Source organism: Epinephelus moara, chromosome 12, assembly GCF_006386435.1.
Source record: "Epinephelus moara isolate mb chromosome 12, YSFRI_EMoa_1.0, whole genome shotgun sequence".
NCBI classification, from domain to species: Eukaryota; Metazoa; Chordata; class Actinopteri; order Perciformes; family Serranidae; genus Epinephelus; species Epinephelus moara.
Genome location: NC_065517.1, coordinates 32,135,029 through 32,154,472, shown reverse-complemented (window position 1 = coordinate 32,154,472; position 19,444 = coordinate 32,135,029). Strand labels below are relative to the sequence as shown.

Below are 19,444 nucleotides of genomic sequence, written 5' to 3'. Positions count from 1 at the left end.
AAGTTCTCTACTAATTGCCTGTTTTTCTTTTCTGACCAACAGTTCAAAATCAGGAGATTTTTTATTTGCATAGACAACTAAGAAAACCAAAAAATATTCAAATTGCAGAAGCCACTGGAAACTAATCTGACATTTTTATGCAGTCTGAATCCAAATGTTTGTCCAATTTCCTCCATTTAGCCAGTAATAACAGTCAGTGCCAGTTTGTTTTGTTATTGGTTAAATTTGACTAGTTGATCTAATTAGTGTAGATACACAAGTATTCATCTCAAGCTGTTCACTTATTAGTGAATATAATTTGAAATTAATGGTTATATTTACTTTTTTAATGATTTTTTTTTTTAAAGTAAGATCAATTTGTCAGATCTTACAGTTAATCCACCAGCGGTTTTCCAAATATGCTGATAATCAGCTGTTCAATAAATGATAAAAATTCACATTAAAATTGTCATGACGCAGGGGCGTATATAAATATAGACAGTGAAGGGTCCCTGGGGTGGGGCGGGGGGGCCCATAGTGTTGGGAGAAGGATGGTCCCTAGGAGTTATTCAGATTGCCACCTCAAAAAAATATATATGAATAAAATAAAAAATAAAAATAAATAAAATAAATAAATTAGATAAAATAAAAACTCACGTTAAACTAAAAAAAAGTTGGCATTTGCCATTTATTCCCTTAAAATGGCAAACGCAACTCAAAATTAACTTAAAAAATGATATGCTTATTCTACAAAACTTTAAAAATTACACACTTAAGAAAAAACTTATTCAGTTAAATGAATCATTTGTAATTTCCTTTCGAATTTTTGTCATACACAGATTTGTAGGCTGTTGGGTAATATTACATGTTGTCCAATGTAAAGTCTTTGACGAGATACAGCAGCTAGTTTGGACTCAAAATCCCGCACCAGGGCCTTCATAATATCAAACACTGTGGCCCGTCGTCACTAATTTATGCTGGTGTCTCAATCACAATTTGACGTCTTCTAATTGCCTGTTTTTATTTCTGACCGACAGTTCACAATCAGGAGGTAGTTAATTTGCAATCATAGAGGATTAGGGGGGAAAATCAAATTTGAAAAGCCAGAAGCAGTTCCTTTTTTTTGCTTAAAAATGACGTAAACGATGAATCAGATACTAAATTTGTAGATTAATTGTCTGTCTGTCAACTTATCAATTCACCTACTAATATTTTTAGGTCCAATAACAGTAAAATAGGAAAATTATTTTAGTGACATTCAGTCAAATCACTAAAATGCAAAATGTAAATAAAACAAAACAGGTCGGCGTCCCTAAAATAAGCGTCAGCATTTGTTGCAATTCCACTAACAGGTTAACTTTAATTGGCATTTAGATTAACACAAACAAATAAGCAAACACGGATCATGAATGGCAGATTATTGAGAATTATGATGTGCTTACATGGGTGTGGGACAGAGATAGAGAGATAGACTCTATGACAGTGAGAAACAGAGGGAGCGTGTCAGAGGGGTGTGTGTGTATTCCTGTGGGGGATTGTGTGTGTGTGCATGTGTGTGTGTGTGTGTGAGAACATGTGTGTTTGAGAGCAACACAAAGAGAAACAGTTGAAGATCTGATGCAAAGTTCAGACACACGCACACGGGCGTGCACGCACACACACAGGCGCGTATCGCAGGCAGAAGTGTGATAATGACATGGAAATGATATGGTAATGATATGGTAATCTGGCAACATTATTCTGCCCACCAGAGACTGGGAGGGAGAAGAACCTGCCACAAACTGCACACACACATATACACACACTCACTCACACACACACACACAGAGGCGCGTGCACACAGCAGCGCAGAGGGATAAGGTGAAATCTATGGACTGACATGGCTGAGGAGAGTTTGACCAGTGTGGGGGGAGGGGGTGTGTTGCCAAAATGTTGATATGTGAGAGGATTGTGATCACACACTGACACACACTTTGGCACTAAACTGTAATATAGCTGTGTATGAGTGTAACATATGGCTATATATAACACTTTTTAAAACTTACATTTGAGTGTTGTGCTGCAGAAAACAAATTTTACATGTTAGAGTTTGACAAAAATAAAAAACCTCACTCAAGGGCCACTTACTTGATTTTATTTAGCTTTAGCTATTTAGCTTTTCATGACAACTGAAGTGTTTGCTGATGAACTACAACAAGATAAACTCTGTGAGAAGACTTGTAAGTGGATTTAAGTTAATTTTTTTGTTAAGCTACCTTTTCTGAAGTCTAAAATTAACATGTAGCTCAAAATATAATGTATATTTATAATTATAAAGACAGAATATATGTAAGGAGATGTCTGAGATTAACCTAAAAACAAAACTACAGCACCAACACAGAGAAGTTGGCCATAAAGCAGTGGACTATTAATAGACCTTTTATTACACAGGCTGCAACTTTTTACATTGAATGCAACACTGCCACCCTCTGGTTGAGCCTCCACACTGCAGTATTTATGGTGTACAGTACACCAGGGCTGTCCAACTCATTTTGGTTCATGAGGCATAACGAGCCCAGTTTGATCTCAAGTAGGTCGGACCAGTAAAACCATTACATATAAACCCATATATAGCTACATTTTGAAATTTTTCTCCCTCTTTAAGTGTAAAGAATTGTGCTGTGCTAAAATTGTTCATGTGGACAAATTTAAAGGAACTCTTCACCCCAAAATTCTAATTTGTAAATCCATTCCTCACCCTGTGTTATGTTAAATCCGTGAAGAAAACTTTGCTTTTCTAACATGCCTGTGGGCAGGGGTGTCAAACTCACTTATCGCAGGTGGGCCGGACCAGTAAGACCATTGCATAATGTCCTATAAATATAAACGTCTCCAAATTTTTCTGTTTTTTTTTTAATGATAATCCATTCACAAAACAGATGACAAACAAATATGTCTCAGTTTTGCCACATTCACTCAGTCTACTACTCATTATATGTCATTACATTTCCACTCATGTAATCCCAACACATTCTCACTCCGACCTCGTCACATATTGACGTTTGGTTCCCACGTCAACATACGACATGAAAGGTACCCTGGGTGTGTTGGTTGCTGACGTTCTGGGACGCTGAGTCAAGTTCTGCCTGTTACATGCATTGTCTTCTTTCAAAAGACACTTCAGTTTTCACAGGAAATGTAACGTTTACATACAGTCTCTTTCAAAATAAAAGCACTACGTCAGTACAACACCGGAAATTGACTTTTTTTTTCTTCAACAACAAACACACATGGTTAGGCAACAAAAGCAAATAGTTAGGTTTAGGAAAAAGAACAGGGTTTGGCTTCAGAATCTTACAGGACGTGAACATCGCTCTCTCGGATGAAAGTTGTGGTTTGTTTGACTCATCCACCACCGCTCCCGCCCACCCACTTGGACTAGCAATCTATTCTACAATAAAATCATATGTGCACTTTACATAAACTCTAAAACAACAAATAACTTGAATGACTACCTTCTCATTTTATTTGTTATTTTTGTCATATACAGATTTGAGTCGTAGGCACTTAAGATGCAAAATCTTGCACTAGGGCCCATCATAATAATGTGTACTTACTGGGGCCCGTCCTAACTACCATTACACCCCTGAACAAAACTATATCAAAACATCAGTTTCTAAACTCTGACACAACTTGTACAGTATAAACCAAGTGTCACTTATTGAGTCGTATGCTCAGTACTTCTTAAGCACATGCATTTTTGCAAAGACAGTAATATTTAAAGGGGAACACCACCTAAATTAAAAATTCAAGTATGTTATTACCTAGAAAGTTGGATCAATAGTAATGAACATGAGATTTAAGTCTCAAACATGTGATGTCATCAAGTATAAAATCTGGAGCTGCTCCATAGACAATGAATGGGAGACTGATTTTATGGACCCAAAGAATGTTTGTTTTCTTTTTTCATACTCAAATGAGCTGAAACAGAAAATGTCCCCATATACTCAGAGCGTTCCCCTCAGTGCTCCCAGTGTCATCTAGAACATCTTCCACTATTCATAGTCTATGGAGCAGCATCAGACTTTATACCCTATGACATAAATTTGAGTTTTAGCACTCTAGTTTTTGGATTTTAGAGAGACTTGTTAATGTTTACGAATATTTTTTGGGCTGTCTTAAACCATAGGCATAACATGTACGAATTTAGAAAATGGACATAGTTCTCCTTTAAAATGCTTGTGCATAGACCAGGAGTGTCAGACCTATTTTAGTTCATAGGTCAGACCAGTGAAACCACTGCATAATAATCTATAAAACACAAGACTTCCAAATTTTTCCCTTTCATTTACTGTAAAGACGTACACATTAATTTGCAAAACAGATGAGGAACAGCCTCAGATATCTTAAAAAAATAAAATCGATTTAAAAAATATGTCTCAATTTTTCAACATTAAGTGGAAATCAGACACACATTCAGACTCAGCTACTGTAATGTCCTTTTTATTGGCCTCCTGAGGAAGAAAAAAAACATTGAGAGACTGCAGCTCATTCAAAACTCTGCAGCTCGGCTATGAACCAGAACCAAGACGAGAGAGCACATTAGGCCAGTCTCAGCTGCTCTGCACTGACTTCCTGTACATGTAGAATTGATTTCAAGGTCTACCTCCTTATACACAGAGCCACAAACAAGCTACCGCCAAGCTACAACTCCCTTGTTAACTATTTGCCTTCAAGAACGCTATGCTCACCTGCTGCTGGTTTATTGGTGGTTCCCAGCAACAGCTGAAATAAAATCAAGGATGCAGCCAAAAGTTTTGGTAGTGTCTTACCGATCAGGTTCCAACCAGTTCTTTTGCATTAAAGCTGCTGGTTGACAATATTCTGCACAATGTTCAATAACTTTAAATATCACCACAGTAAGTATTCATACCTGTTTCAGATGGCTGTGTTCTGGTCAGGGTGGAAAGCCTCTAAAGCAGCATGAAGTATCTACTCATTGTTAAACTCGCTCCTGACACCTGGCACCTCTTAACCTTCATGAGTGCATCAGTATTAGCTGTGCAAAGTCATTCAGTGGGCCGGATTGGGCCCTTTGGTGGGCCAGTGCTGGCCCTTAGGCCGCATGTTTGACACAACATATTCAAACAAAAAATAGGGATGGTAACAGGACGTGTTGCGTGTGAATTTAGATCTTGTGAAATTATGCAATAATATCACCATGCACCTCACAAACAAAACATCAGTATAATCTAATAGATTTATTGTTCAGGTGACTTGACTCAGAGGTGATTTTTTTGTAAGCTTATTGTACGTCATGGAATATTGTCACATTACAGTTTTGCTGTGATCACATCCTTTTCAAATCTACTGGATTACAATTGTTAATTTTGTTTCCAAATATTTTACAAAAAGTATAAATGATTTAAATCATTTATAGAAAGAAAGAAAGAAAGAAAGAAAGAAAGAAATACAAAAGAAATCAAAAAATTATAAACAAACCTGAGCAATAACATTCATTCTTTACTTTGGAATCGACCCCTGTCAACAACCTCTACACACTATTTTTTTTCCTGAGCTTTCAACCACATCTCGAGGTCTTCCCATAGACTGTATAAATATAATGGACGTACCTACCATGATGTCACCTGCTGGTGTGTGGAGTCCTGTGTTGAAGCCTGAAGTTTCGCATTTTGACTGTCACCATCATGAATTTTTGGAGACAGGAGTGGGGTGACGCTAACCCTTAGCTGTTAGCTTGGTAAGTATGGTGCATCTCCAGCTATGGTTAACGCTTTATTTCCACAGTTTTGTTTTGTGTCCATATTTCTAAATTGTATAAAGCAGTCATTAGTCCTTAGTCATTAGTTCAAGGTCCACAATACATTCAGCGTCATACTTGCGTTTGTCCATGTTGTCAAGCTAGTTTGCTGTCTCTGTCAAGTAGCTGTCCATTCTCTCACTCATTCTACAGCAGGAAACGGCACTTCAAAATAAAAGCTATGTGCCAGAAATTCATCGTACCTCAAAATAAAGTGTTTTTTCCACAACTTAACACGTTTGCAAGTCACTTGCAGTCTATTCAGAATGCACCTGGAACCCGCTTTTGGACCGCAACCCACCAGCTGAATAGAAATGCCGCCGCAGACATAGAACAGCACAGAGACAAAAATGGGACCACTAATATATGAATGACAAAAAGTGAGGAGGTTGGCCTTTCAGGTGTGAAGCCACCTTCGCAAAATACTTTGTTAAAAGATCTATGATCTATTATGCATGCCCTCTATATGTTACACAGCAAGCATGCTATCAATGTTAGCTAGTTTAAACATGTGGTCAAATGTTTCACTTAGAAAAAAAAGTAGAAACAGAGCTGTGTTAATTTTTTCAATCTGTTCACTAATTAGTTTTTATGATAACTTCCTGTAGTACAGTGCATACAGTCTGTCCAAAATCTGCCACAAAAGTACTTGAGGCAAATTCCAGACTGACAAACAAACAAACAAACAAACGAACAAACAGAAAACAAAAGTGAGAGTTAAGAGTTCGCAAACATATAGAAAACAAAAGTNTCTGCCCAAAATCTGCCACAAAAGTACTTGAGGCAAATTCCAGACTGACAAACAAACAAACAAACGAACAAACAGAAAACAAAAGTGAGAGTTAAGAGTTCGCAAACATATCTGAAATTCTCATTAGAAAGAGTGGACCTCAGTTGACTCGCATAGATAGAGCTATGTGGAAACAACTGTGATATTGCTAATGCTAATTTTTGCTGGCGAATAATGGGCTTAAAACAAAATTACTAAAAACATCAGGTACTTACTGGAAGACCTGAACATCCTCAGATGAACCAACCAATCACTGAGCTTGACTTTTTCAGGCGACCAAAACATCCCAATTAACTTTTATAAATGAAAACATGCTGAAATAGCGACAGCTACAGCTACACTCTGAAACTGGCGTTGTCATGGTAGCAACTTGTTTAGGATGGCACTCACCTGCAAGTCAAAAGCAGCTTAATTAACTTAATTATACATAACTTTAAACTCTAATAACAATTAAACGTGTGGGTTATATGAAAATTCACCCCCCTGCAGTTGTCATGAACGGTAAAATTTGCTATAGAGACTGAAATCGTTTTCTGTACTAGATTGCGAACATGTTTATTTCTGCTGTAAAGTTTGGCATCTTAACGTGGGGGTCTATGGGGATTTACTCACTCTTGGAGTCAGCCTCAAGTGGCCAGTGGAGGAACTGCAGTTTTGCCACCTTCCTGTTGGCTTCATTTTTCAGCCCCGGATCTGCTTGGATCGTCTTTAGTTAATTACGTTCCCTCCGTTATTGTTTCAGACTATTCTACAATTCTACTTCAGTTTACTGAGCAAACTCTGCTTTCATAAAGAAGACCACAAGAAAAATATATTCGATATGTAATAAAAATAAAGCTGCTTGCAAAGATAAACTTTTGCTAAAAGGCTGATATACCAACATCACCATTTCTTATTTCTCTCCCTTCCTACCTTTTCTCTGTGGTTGTCAGTGTTTCCCTCGCTGCTCCCCTTTAAGTGGCTGTGATTGACAGGTGGGCTATATCCATGCAATATCACCCAGCGCACGTTCCTATTCCCTCCTGGAGCCTTCATCCACCGGTCAAATTAACCTTCCGTGCCAACGGGAGGGGGCCCTGCGTGGGCCAATCAGCAGGTGATTAGGCCGGGGGTGGGAGGGGTGAGGGGTCACCGCGATGGGGCCATCGCAAGCCTGATTGGTTTCAATCAGCAGCCAGCCGCAAGGACAGCTGGGAGCTGAGCCGCAGTGAGCGCTAATCAACGCGTCCCACAGTGAGGCATGAACAGTCACTGCACACACACACACACACATACACACACAGTCACACAAGTAGATTGATGTTGGTGTACACACACTGACAACACAGACATCTCTGTGTGCACACACTCACACCATGACAAGAAACACACACAAATACACACAGCAAGACATGGGAAGCAGAAATGAACAGTCAAGACCACAACAGATAAACAGAAAATCCCATAATGGAAAACCAGAGAGAGGCAGAGACACACACTCACAGCAGCCACAGAATCTCACAGTAAATTGAATGACTAATTGCATTGGATTCGTTAATTTGACCACTGGCAGATCTGATAGGAAGCCCGTGACATTGGTTAGCAATGCTCTGTCCTACAAACCACAACAACACCTCTTCTATGATGTCTCAAAAGTGGAACAATTTAGATTCTCCCCGCTATGTCCGAGGCTATGCTAATTCTTGTTCGAATCTAAAGCACAGCACTGACCAATCACTGATCGGATGAGACGGGTGAAGTCACAAAGACGATATTATAGTTCCCCTTCAGTGGGTTGAAAGTGGAGAAGACACACTGATCTGCTCTGGTTTCTGTTTATGACAGAGAGTGTTACTGAGTGCTTTGGGTGGGAACATGGAGAGAAGAATGTGTGCAGAGCTGCAGGAGGATGACCTGAGTGTGTCTGCTATAAACTGTACCAACATTATACGAATGAGAGCTGCTTGAGATTCAGAGGAAATGTAAAATGATCTGCCTTGCAGCAGTGCCACCACCTTTTGATGTCTGACCTTTAATGTCATCATTTTATACAACATGCCACAGTTTTTATCTTTACGTTTCTTCTCTTTTTACCCCGCAAGGAACATAAAAATCAAACAGAAAAGCAGATTGCTTCCTTCATTATTCAGAATTGTAGAACAGAGTATGGTGTCTTCTTGAAATGACATTTAACAGGAGGCATTTTATATATCAGGAGCAACATAATAGATTAAAGATAGAAGATCAATGTAACTTGTGTTAGTGCGATACATATAAAGCTACTGCATGTAGCCTGTTAGCTTAGCATAAAGACTAGACTAGGCTATTTTTCCAGCAGCTGTTTATGCACCAAACATGGGATCTGTCGCTATTTTTCTAGCGGCTTTTAAGGCACCAAATGTGTTTTTTTTAGCAACCTGTCACTGTTTTGCAAGCAGCTATTTAGGCACCAAAAGTGAGTATAATTTAGGGAAGCATTGCTGTTTCTGCCAATACTTTTTAGGCACTAAATGGTGGTGGTTTATGACCTGTCAGTGTTTTCCAGCAGCTTTTCATTTCCTTTTGCTTTTTTTCCAGTAGCTATTTAGGCACAACATGGGTGTATATTAGGGACCTGTTGCTGGTTTTCCAGCGTTTAGGCATCAAACTTGATTTCTTTGGAGCAATCCATTGCTGTCTTTCCAGCAGCTTTTTTAGACACCAAAGGAGGGTGTTTTTTTTAGCGACCCTTCGCTGTTTTACAAGCAGCTTTTGAGGCTCCATACCTGGGTGTTTTATAGGCAACAAACATGGGTGTATTTTAGGGGTCTGCCGCTGTTTTTCCAGTGGCTTTTTAGGCACCAAATATTGGTGTTTTTAGCAACTTGTCGCTGTTTTACAAGCAGTTTTTTAGGCACTAAACATGAATGTTTCTTTACGGATCAGTCGTCGTTTTTCCAGCACCTTTTCGGCACCAAACATGGGTGTATTTTAGGGACAAGTTGCTGTTTTTCCAGTGGCTNCAAACATGGGTGTATTTTAGGGGTCTGTCGCTGTTTTTCCAGTGGCTTTTTAGGCACCAAATATTGGTGTTTTTAGCAACTCGTCGCTGTTTAACAAGCAGTTTTTTAGGCACTAAACATGAATGTTTCTTTACGGATCAGTCGTTGTTTTTCCAGCACCTTTTCGGCACCAAACATGGGTGTATTTTAGGGACAAGTTGCTGTTTTTCCAGTGGCTATTTAGGCACTAAACGTTTAGGGACCAATTGCTGTTTTTGCCAATACTTTTTAGGCACTAAATGGTGGCGGTTTATGGCTTTTTAGACACCAAAAGAGGGTGTTTTAGCGACCCTTTGCTGTTTTACAAGCAGCTTTTGAGGCACCATACCTGGGTGTTTTATAGCGACCTGTTGCTTTGTTTCCACCGGCTGCTTAGGCACCAAACATGGGTGTTTTTCCACTGGGAATAGTGCCATGAATTGAGGTTGTTTGTTACAGAAACATCACTGTGTTTCCAGCTGGGAGAGTGTCACGAAAAGCAGGTATTTTAAACCAAACCATGATCTTTTCCTAACCATAACCAAGAGGTTTTTGTAACTAAACCTAACCACACGTAAACCACAGCCTGACTGAAACATTAAGGAACATAATGTTTCAGTATATCTGCTACAAAATATTGAACAAATGCAACGTATTCGTGGCTTAAAGAAATGTATAATGCCAACAGTTTTTTCTGGCTGTTGGGTGTCATTTTGGGTGTAAAATATAAAATGTTGGCTTCCTTCTTGGTACTGTAATTAAGCTATTCCTCTGACTGCATGACAGTGAGTCAGCAGAGGGTTAGACACATCAAACAAAATGTTTTATTTAGGTGGCTGGTTGTGCAGTAGTTCAGTGATGCATTGCATTGACATTTTGGTCAAACCACGCCTGATTGCAACAGTACAATACCAGTATCTTAACCAGCACACTTGGCGAGAAGAAAAAACAAGGTGTTTCCCCAAATGCCTTTACAAAAGGAAGTCATGTAGACTGCTCTTCCACCCATGTTCAACTAGTTTGTTGAGTCATTCTTTATGTTTGTGTGTTTGTCGGCTATTTTGACCTCTAACCCTGCCCTGTGCATTTAAAATAACTCAGGTGTAACAGTGGCTCCAACAGCAATAACAGCAGGTGCTATTTATTGTGTCAAAAGTGATTCTTTTGACGAGAAAATGCAAAATGAGATAATGAAAGTAAATCTTGACTGTGATGTTTGTCAGCATGACTGAGTCCAGTTAATGGAGCTTGAGCTGATTTTCTGTTTTCTCACTCGTGAGATTAAACCAATTATTTAACTTCAATTCAGTTAGCTCACATTTTAAAGGCAGCTAGAAAATGTATGTTTTTAAGTTAAAACAGCTTATATATTTTTACAGCATACGTCAATGTTTCAAAGTACTTGTCCTTTACTAGAGAGGTGTAAATTTGTTCTACCTAATACTCCTCATTTCATAAGTAACGATTCTTTTTACTCCACTACATTTATTTGACAGCTGTAGGACTAAGATTTTATATTACTTTATAAATGAAATGTATTATCGTCATTATTAAGTGTGATGCATTGTTATAACTGCAGAATGAGAAACAGATTTCAAGGCCCAATAAGTGTGTACACAAACATGTACACGGAATTTGACTTTGGTTTCTGTTGCCCTCAGTGTACAAACACAGAAATAGACCTACAGTTAAAACAAGGACAACAAAGCGGAACAAAGGTAAACGTAACATTCTAGTACAGCAATATTTTTTAATACTTATGTCGGCTGCATTTACTCTGCAGTGCAACATCCTACAACCATTTTTGTTTTTATAGCCTTATTGTTTTAGCTGCACTTCTATTACCAACAAGACATAGTCAACATGGCCACGTAGTTTACCTGGCAAGTTCCGGGATCAGAGAATTGTTTAATCCTAGTTATGTCAGTCCAATCAAAATGGCTATTTAATGTAAAGCACATTTGTAGTAACAATGCAGTAACATGTTTGGTGTTTGGCTGCGCATAGTTAAAGAACCTCAGATGTAAAATCTTATTTGTTCCATTTTATCTGGTGTCTCAAATTATCTAGATCCCTTGTTGTATAACTTTTAAACAGTTTTTAAATAGTTTTAATTTCCTTTATTTTTGTAAAGCACTTTGTAACTTTGTTTTGAAAAGCACTAAATAAATTAAATGCATTATTATTATTATTATGACTCATGTACACACACACACACACACACACACACACACACACACACACACACACACACACACACACACACATATATATATATTTAATTATATTTTATATATATATATATATATATATTTAATATATATATATATATATAAAGTATACAGTATAAACAGTATAAACGGTACTAACAGGGGGAGGTCCTTACTGTGTTCCTGTGGGCTCGCGGACTGATTGGAACCCTGAGCACGAGACTGCTGTTCACTGAGGCTCCTTCTGCGCATATGCGGAACACAGAGCGGAGAGAGGAGGGAGCGGAGAAGGAGCTCATCATATTTGGAGTATTTACAGTAGAAAGAAGTTTCCTTCTCGGCGGAAGACAAACACACAGGTAGGACAGTCCACATGACACACACACACACTTAGGCACAATATAAACGCGGTTTCTGCTATTTTTAGACAGGTAAATGAAGTTAAGTTAGTCAGCGGATGTTGACTTAGCCCGGTGGCAAAGTTTTGCTTACATCATTAGCATGAGCAAACTTGTCGTGTGTGAACACTGTGGCTTCCTTGAGACGTCTTCGGTGGAAGACGTCACGCTTTTGTTTTGACGTTAAGTTAGGGGAGTTTTACAATACGTTTCAAAAGAGAAAGTGTGTTCAGGGAAAGTTGTCAGAGTTGAAAACAGCTGTTGGAAAATGAAGAGGTTTCAGTTGGTGCTTGAGAAACGCCTGAAGTCAAACTGAGAGCAGACAGGTTCACTTAACATATGATGAGTTATGCTTGTTTTAACGTGAGGGATAACAGACAGAAGTCAACGGTGACAGCAAACAGTATAAGTTTTTACTGCGCCCGCGTGACCATGTATTTCAAAGAAGGTGGGGCGCGAGGGCTCTGTTAATGACTTGTGACCAGAGGAATATGACCAGATAACACGGTACTGAAACACACTGTCACTGACAGTTGCTTTCCCTTTGCTTCCGGCCAGCAAGGTGTCAACAGGTCCTTAACGAGCCTTAAAATGTCTTAAATTCAGTGTCACAGCGAGCATGTCACAAGCATGTCTTACATTTGAATTTGCGAGGTCTTAACTACCACAAACATTTTATTTAATTTTATATATCCATTTTTAAGTTCTTCTTGTGAAAATGAGTGAAGCTTTTCTATGTAAAAGTCCACATTTCTAATGTTACAAATCTTTAAAAGACTATAATACTGCCACTTTACTTCATACTTGCATTTACCTGTTGGCAAAATGTAAATGAACTTAACTCATACTAATAACTGGCGGCATGATGGTGCAGTGGTTAGCATTGGTGCCTCACAGCAAGAAGGTTCCTGGTCTGAACCCAGAGTGGGGAGCCCCTCTGTGCTGAGTTGAGCTGTGCACGTTCTCCCCATGTCAGCGTGGGCTTTCTCCGGGTACTCCAGCTTCCTCCCTCAGTCCAAAGACATGCAGGATAGGGTAATTGGCGACTCTAAATTGGCTGTGCATGTGAATGTGAGCATCTATGTGTTACCCCTGCAATAGTCGACCCATTCAGGGTACACCCTGCCTCTCAACCGTCGTCTCCAGCCGCCTCTTGCCCAAAGGCTCCAGCCCCTCCTCAACCCCCAACAGGATAAGCAGTTAACGGAAAATGAATGAAATAACGTATTCCTACATAACACTTACCTGCAACTAACAATTGTTTTCATTGTCGACTAATCTGTAGATTATTTCTGCGATTAGTCGACTAATCATTTTATCGAAAAATGTGTTAAAATGTTGAAAAATGTCAGTCTGTCTCTCCCAAACCCCAAAATTATGTCATCTAATGTCTTGTTTCGTACTCACGCCACTCACGTTTTAGTTCACCGTCACGGGAGACTGTGTAAAGCTGCCAATATTTGAACATAAGAAGCTGCAATAAGAGTATTTTGGGGTACTTTTCTATGAAAAATGACTCAAACCGATTAGTCGACTACTGAAATAGTCACTGATTATTTTAATAGTCGATTACTCATCGCTTAGTCGACTTATCGTTGCAGCCCCACACAAAACCACATATATACTACTTGTCTGCAATGCTTACCTGTGATGCTTAAATAAGTAAAACATGATTTGTCCAGAAATCTGTCCTAAATTTGGTTAAAAAGTGTCTTGAACTGGTCTTAATAAGCATTAAATTTACCTGTCTGATACCTGTAGACACCCTGGACAAGTCAGGACATGACAAAGTCCCCTAATTCCAAGTTCAAACATAGACAAATTAAAAAACACTGTCCTAATTCTGATGATACACATGTATTTCAGTATATAGGCCACTGAAGAGGTGTTAAACTTACCAAGCAGTGGTGTTATGTATTTAAGTACATTTACACGAGTACTTCCTGGCAGAGCAGGGCTGCTATTGTGACTATTGACCTGTTGCACACTTGGTACGTTCCTACTGGCACTTTAGTTTTTATTTGCGACAGTTTAATTTGCACTACTGTATATTATTTGCACTGTTTATACTACAGGGTTTTTTCATTGCACTTTTTATGATTACCTCCTGGGCTAGTGCAACCTTAAGGAGCTTGTAGCCTTACCTGATATGATAAAGTTGATGTATTTATTTCATCCAGGAGTCCTAATTGCCCGCTTGGGACAATAAAATTTATCTTATCTTATTATCTTTACTTTACTGGAGCACAATTTTTAGTACTAGGGATGCATGATAGTGGGTCTTATCTTATCCGATATCCGATATGCTGATATGTAACATCTCATCTGACTGATAACTGACATTGATATCAATATATCCACTTAATTCTCTTCCTCATTGTAGTGATCATCATGTGTCTTCTGTAGCGGAAATACCATCATATTATGCATGCATACTGACAACTTATGCTTCAAAGAGGACATGTAGAAGGTCTGAATACAGTCACTTTTTATTGACATGTAACAGATGAATATCAGTCTCCAGAAACTAAGTAGGAAAATGCAGCTGTGGTCACAAAGTGGGATAGTCAAGTCACTAATGGTACAAACTACACATTATTACACACGTCAATAACTAGCATAAACCTACAAACTACTCAGTCCAGCATGCTGGAAAATGTGGGCATCGCTACAATACTCTTATTGTGATGGCCCACCAGCAGATGGTGACACAAAATATATTTTCAATGTATGTAAAATTCATTCATTGTGCGAATTAAGAAAAAGTGTTTTAGCCAATTCCCATAGTTCATTTTAAAGCCAATTTCAGCCAATACTGATGACGTACTGATATTATCGTGTATCTCTAAATTTCAGTATTTCCATTCAGTGAAGTCAGGTAAAATAGGCTAAATACGATTTTACATCTGTGGATCTTTGAATATTAGCAGCCAATTACCAAACATGTTATTGCACCATTACTAAATGCACTTTACTTTTTATGGGAAAGGTTTTAGAGTGGGTACTTAATGCATTCTGGTAAAGCGGGACATCTTTCTGAAGTGAAACCAGCATGCTTTTAGCACAGTAAAGTAATGGACGAAGCTACTGTGAAGTCCCCCATTGTTTTGTATACTTCTGTTTTGAAGCCTCAAGGTTGGCACTTTGGCTGTTTTTTTGAGCCAGAACTGACCATATTTGGGTAAGAGGCTGGAGCTGTGAAGGAGTGAGGGGTGGACCTGAGTGAGAAGCCGAGGACACTATCGGCAGACAGCCTGTCACTCACTGCCGCCGCCTTTAAATATGTGCAACTTAAATCATTATTCAAAATGTAAACCCTGTATTATTACAGACATTTTGGTATTTTTGTCACAAATATTAAAGATGATGCAGTGAGTTCATGTCATGCCAGAATAGTCCAGAATTAGCCATTGCTGTCCAGCACACTCAAGAAAACAGGCACAAAAAAACCTTGATGATCTGGTGATCGTTTTTATGACGTAAAACATTAATGATTTAATGACAGAAAGACTGAACTGATAAATGGATTTAACCATTTAAAAAAACCAAACATGTTTATCCCATCATACCTGAACATGTCCTCAAAGTTCTTGATGTGACTGAAGGTCCAAAGTTTCTAAAGTATTTTATATAGCCACATGTTTTCTTTATAGGAACATAGCAGAGATACATAACAAGTTATTAAAGTAACGCTCAAGCTAGTCTTCAGAATTCTAGGTGGCTTTCTTAGTTACCTACCAAAACACGTCTTAAATTACCTGATTTAATCCCTTATGTTACTGTGTACTGCTCCACTATAATTCAGATGTATATATTGTACTTTTTTGTCCTCTACGTTTACTAGTTAATTTGAAGAATCAGATTCAACATACAAAACAGGCGGTCGGTTTCTGAACGAACATGAAGGCTTTCACTGCAACCAAAGACAACACTGATGTTCACAGTCCTCCTCTCTTAACTGGTCTGATGTCTGCTAATCACTGACATCATTAGATCTTATCTTTACATTCCTGTTACTTCTGTGTATTCATGCAGCTACTGATCTCTATCACTTCCTTCATATTTTACTTTAACGTGCACCACTTTATATGCTTATATCTAGACTCTGTTTTTGTCTTTACTTGGGTCATTTTATCATTATTATTATTATTTATACATATTTAAATTACATTGCTGGAGGGAGTCTGTGACCCAAGTTTTTTTAATGGCAGCAACTGCTCTTGCATTTGTTGTCAATTTGACAACACACTGAATTTTAGACTTTGAACTCTTTAGTTTAAGGAATGAAAAGTTCTTTAAAAAAGCTAATAGTTGCTTAGTTGTTGTAAAGTTACAGCCTCTTGGTGTTTCCATGGCACTGTTGCTCACCCCTGATAGGCCATGGTGTCTACTGTGTTGAGCTGAAATGAGCAGCTGTTTAATCTATTTGTGAACTGACAGAAAAGTTTGATAATTGATTAATCATTTAAGTAATTTCTCAAGCAAAAATACCCAAAATTAGCTGATTACAGCTTCTCGAGCGTGAGAATTTGCAGCATTTCTCCGTTGTATGTCATTGTAAAGTTTCAGCAGTTAAAGACGTCAAGTGGGGCTCGATCAATCAGGGAAATTATATATTAATTAATAGTGACAATAATTGGTAGCTGCATTTTTATTTTGCTGCGCTAAGGTCTGACGTCTTGCAGGTTGTAATTCCAACATCACACCTCATGGTTGATAGTAGGGATGAAACTGCAGTAAAATTCCTGACATTAACTATTACCATTTAAATATTTGATTATCATTAAAACAATACTTGATTACTTTGAAAAGCTCACAGTAAATCCTGTCCATCATCAACCAAAGTTAATAATAGTCTCTCAGCTGCTGGTGTAGTTTGCAGTGTGGGTTTGTTTAGCTATTCCTTTGTTTACAGAGTGGGTGTGCAGCAGGAAAACCAGTGATGCTACTGGTCCCATGTCCTCATCTACAGTGACACTGACACTCGAGCAAGCATTTCAAAGACAGACTACCTTTAATGCTAATTAATACATTGCTGATATCGTATCTAAGTGGCAATATGGCTAAGTGCAATATCCAAATCACAGGAGCTGCAATTGTTTGGATAAATATACATTATGTTACATCATACAATTATAAATAAAGCATTGTGGTGCTACAGAGATATTGCATATTGTAAGGGAACATGCTTGTTTGGTACAGACCCAAGCAAAAATCACATTATCATCATTTTTAGATTTTTTTCCAGTGAAAATTAAATGCAAAAATTACCATTCCCACTGAAATTGCAACTCATATTGCAGCTGCATTATCTGACAAAATAATTGCAATAAGATATTTTTTTTGCATGTTACACAGCCTTAATTAATGTTGCAATCAAAAGTGCATAGTGCTGCTTGTTTAATTTGTGGTTTTAAGTATAACAATGTTGTGATCATACTAGTGTGACAATTCTGGTCACTATAATTGTGATATGAAATTTTCGTAGGTAGCTGAAGGTGTCTTAGTCAGTCAAATCACATATTCAGAATCTGCATATATGTTGCACAGACTCTTGATACTTTACCTTCATGTTTCTCCTGCACAGACAGTATCCCTCCATGTTTACTCTCCTCTTTATTGTGGCACCCAATTTAAAAATGGATCCAGTAATAATGTATTGTTCTTCGTAATGCAGAAAATGTACCACCTACAGTTTTGTTAATGCATTAGTCATTTGTGAAGCAAGTATGTTCAGACATTTCATTAACAGCAGTTAATAAAAAATAATTAAAAGAACTGTCGTTGCCATATCTCAATATATACCACTATTCTCTGCAGACGAACGGCTGGTTCCACTCTAGTGATGTCTTCCCTGTGGTGGGAGCAGTGGCCCCTGCAGGTGGCAAACGGAACCTCTCCCCCCGGCTTCGCTGATAACAGTAGCTGCTACAGCTCCACACAGAGCACCGTGCTCAAGGGAGTGGGCTTTGGAGGAGTGCCAGTCGTGCTACTGATTGATTTCTCTGTCTTTCTGGTATGTCTAATAATCGACTGTGTCTGTCTGCCTGTGATGTGATCAACTGAGAGAAGACTGCGAATCTGTCTGTGTTGTCCTTAGAGGCAAGAGACAGTCCCTACCAAAGTGCTTTATGTTTTCTTTGTTTCTTTTACTAAAAAATTTGTAGAGAATATATTTACCATTTTGGAATATTAAGCAATACACTAACTAGTGAACTGCTCAATCATTTCAGCAACCACTTCTTTATTTGTGTCAGTGATGCAACAAAATATATTTTACTGTGTGCCATGAGGTGAAAGCTGATTGTTTCTACTTCTCATGCCACCTACAGGTGTTGCTGGTCGTCTTCTCCATAATCAGGAGGATGTTCTGGGACTATGGGCGTCTGGCATTGGTTGCAGACAACGATGGGTCAGTTCATGATCTCACACACTCAAAGTTTCACTATTGGACAGATTCTAAATGTGAATTACTGACGATGACAATTGACGATTTTCTTTGGTCCTTGACTCTGTACTTTCTGTATCAGGTTTACTGATTCAACACGCCGTCGCTATGGACACAAGTCATCCTTAGTGGCCAGTGTGGATGAGTTTGAGCAGGAACTGGTATGTAAAAGAAAATCTTTGTCATCAATTTCAGCACAAAATTCAGTATTTATAATGGATAAATAAATAGCCCTATTAACCAAGAGGAGTAGCCATAAAATAATATCACGATATTTCAGGGTATTTTTGCAATGACGATATTCTTGGCGACATGACAAATTAGTTAAAAAAATAAATAATTATTAATTTATAAACATAGAATTGCAACAAAATAAGTGATATAGTTTTACAGTTTGCCTTCAAATATTCAGTAAAAAATAAAATGATCTCTAATTTCTTTAGTTTGTGAACAACATCAGTAACTCAGAGTGAGATTCAGGTTCTGTGTACAATATTAATAGTTCAACAAAATAAAATCTACCACAAATAACACATTTAAACAGCTCCCAAATACAAAAAATGTCCCTTGGGATCTATAAACATATACAGTATCTCACATAAGTGAGTCCACCCCTCCCATTTTTGGAAATATTTCATTATATCTTTTCATGGGACAGTTGTCTTGGTGCTCTTTCAGCATGTGTGGCACCTTGGTGAAGAGCACCAAGACAACTGTCCCTTGCCTACAGTCAAGTGTAGTGGTAGCATCATCATGGTTTGGGGCTGCATGAGTGCTGCCGGCTCTGGGGAGCTCGGTTCATTTAGGGAAACATGAATTC

The 19,444-nt window shown here is 38.3% G+C and overlaps 1 protein-coding gene across 1 annotated transcript in view; it reads left to right on the top strand.

Annotated features, from left to right (window-relative positions):
- Nucleotides 1-12,041: 12,041 nt before the first annotated feature.
- Nucleotides 12,042-19,444, top strand: part of tmem63a (transmembrane protein 63A) — a 22,678-nt gene continuing 15,275 nt past the window's right edge. The window contains exons 1-4 of the mRNA XM_050058421.1: nucleotides 12,042-12,137; nucleotides 17,997-18,192; nucleotides 18,509-18,588; nucleotides 18,707-18,785. Of these exons, the coding sequence (XP_049914378.1) occupies nucleotides 18,022-18,192; nucleotides 18,509-18,588; nucleotides 18,707-18,785 (330 nt within the window). The 5' untranslated portion in view covers nucleotides 12,042-12,137; nucleotides 17,997-18,021. The remainder of the gene's footprint in view (nucleotides 12,138-17,996; nucleotides 18,193-18,508; nucleotides 18,589-18,706; nucleotides 18,786-19,444) is intronic.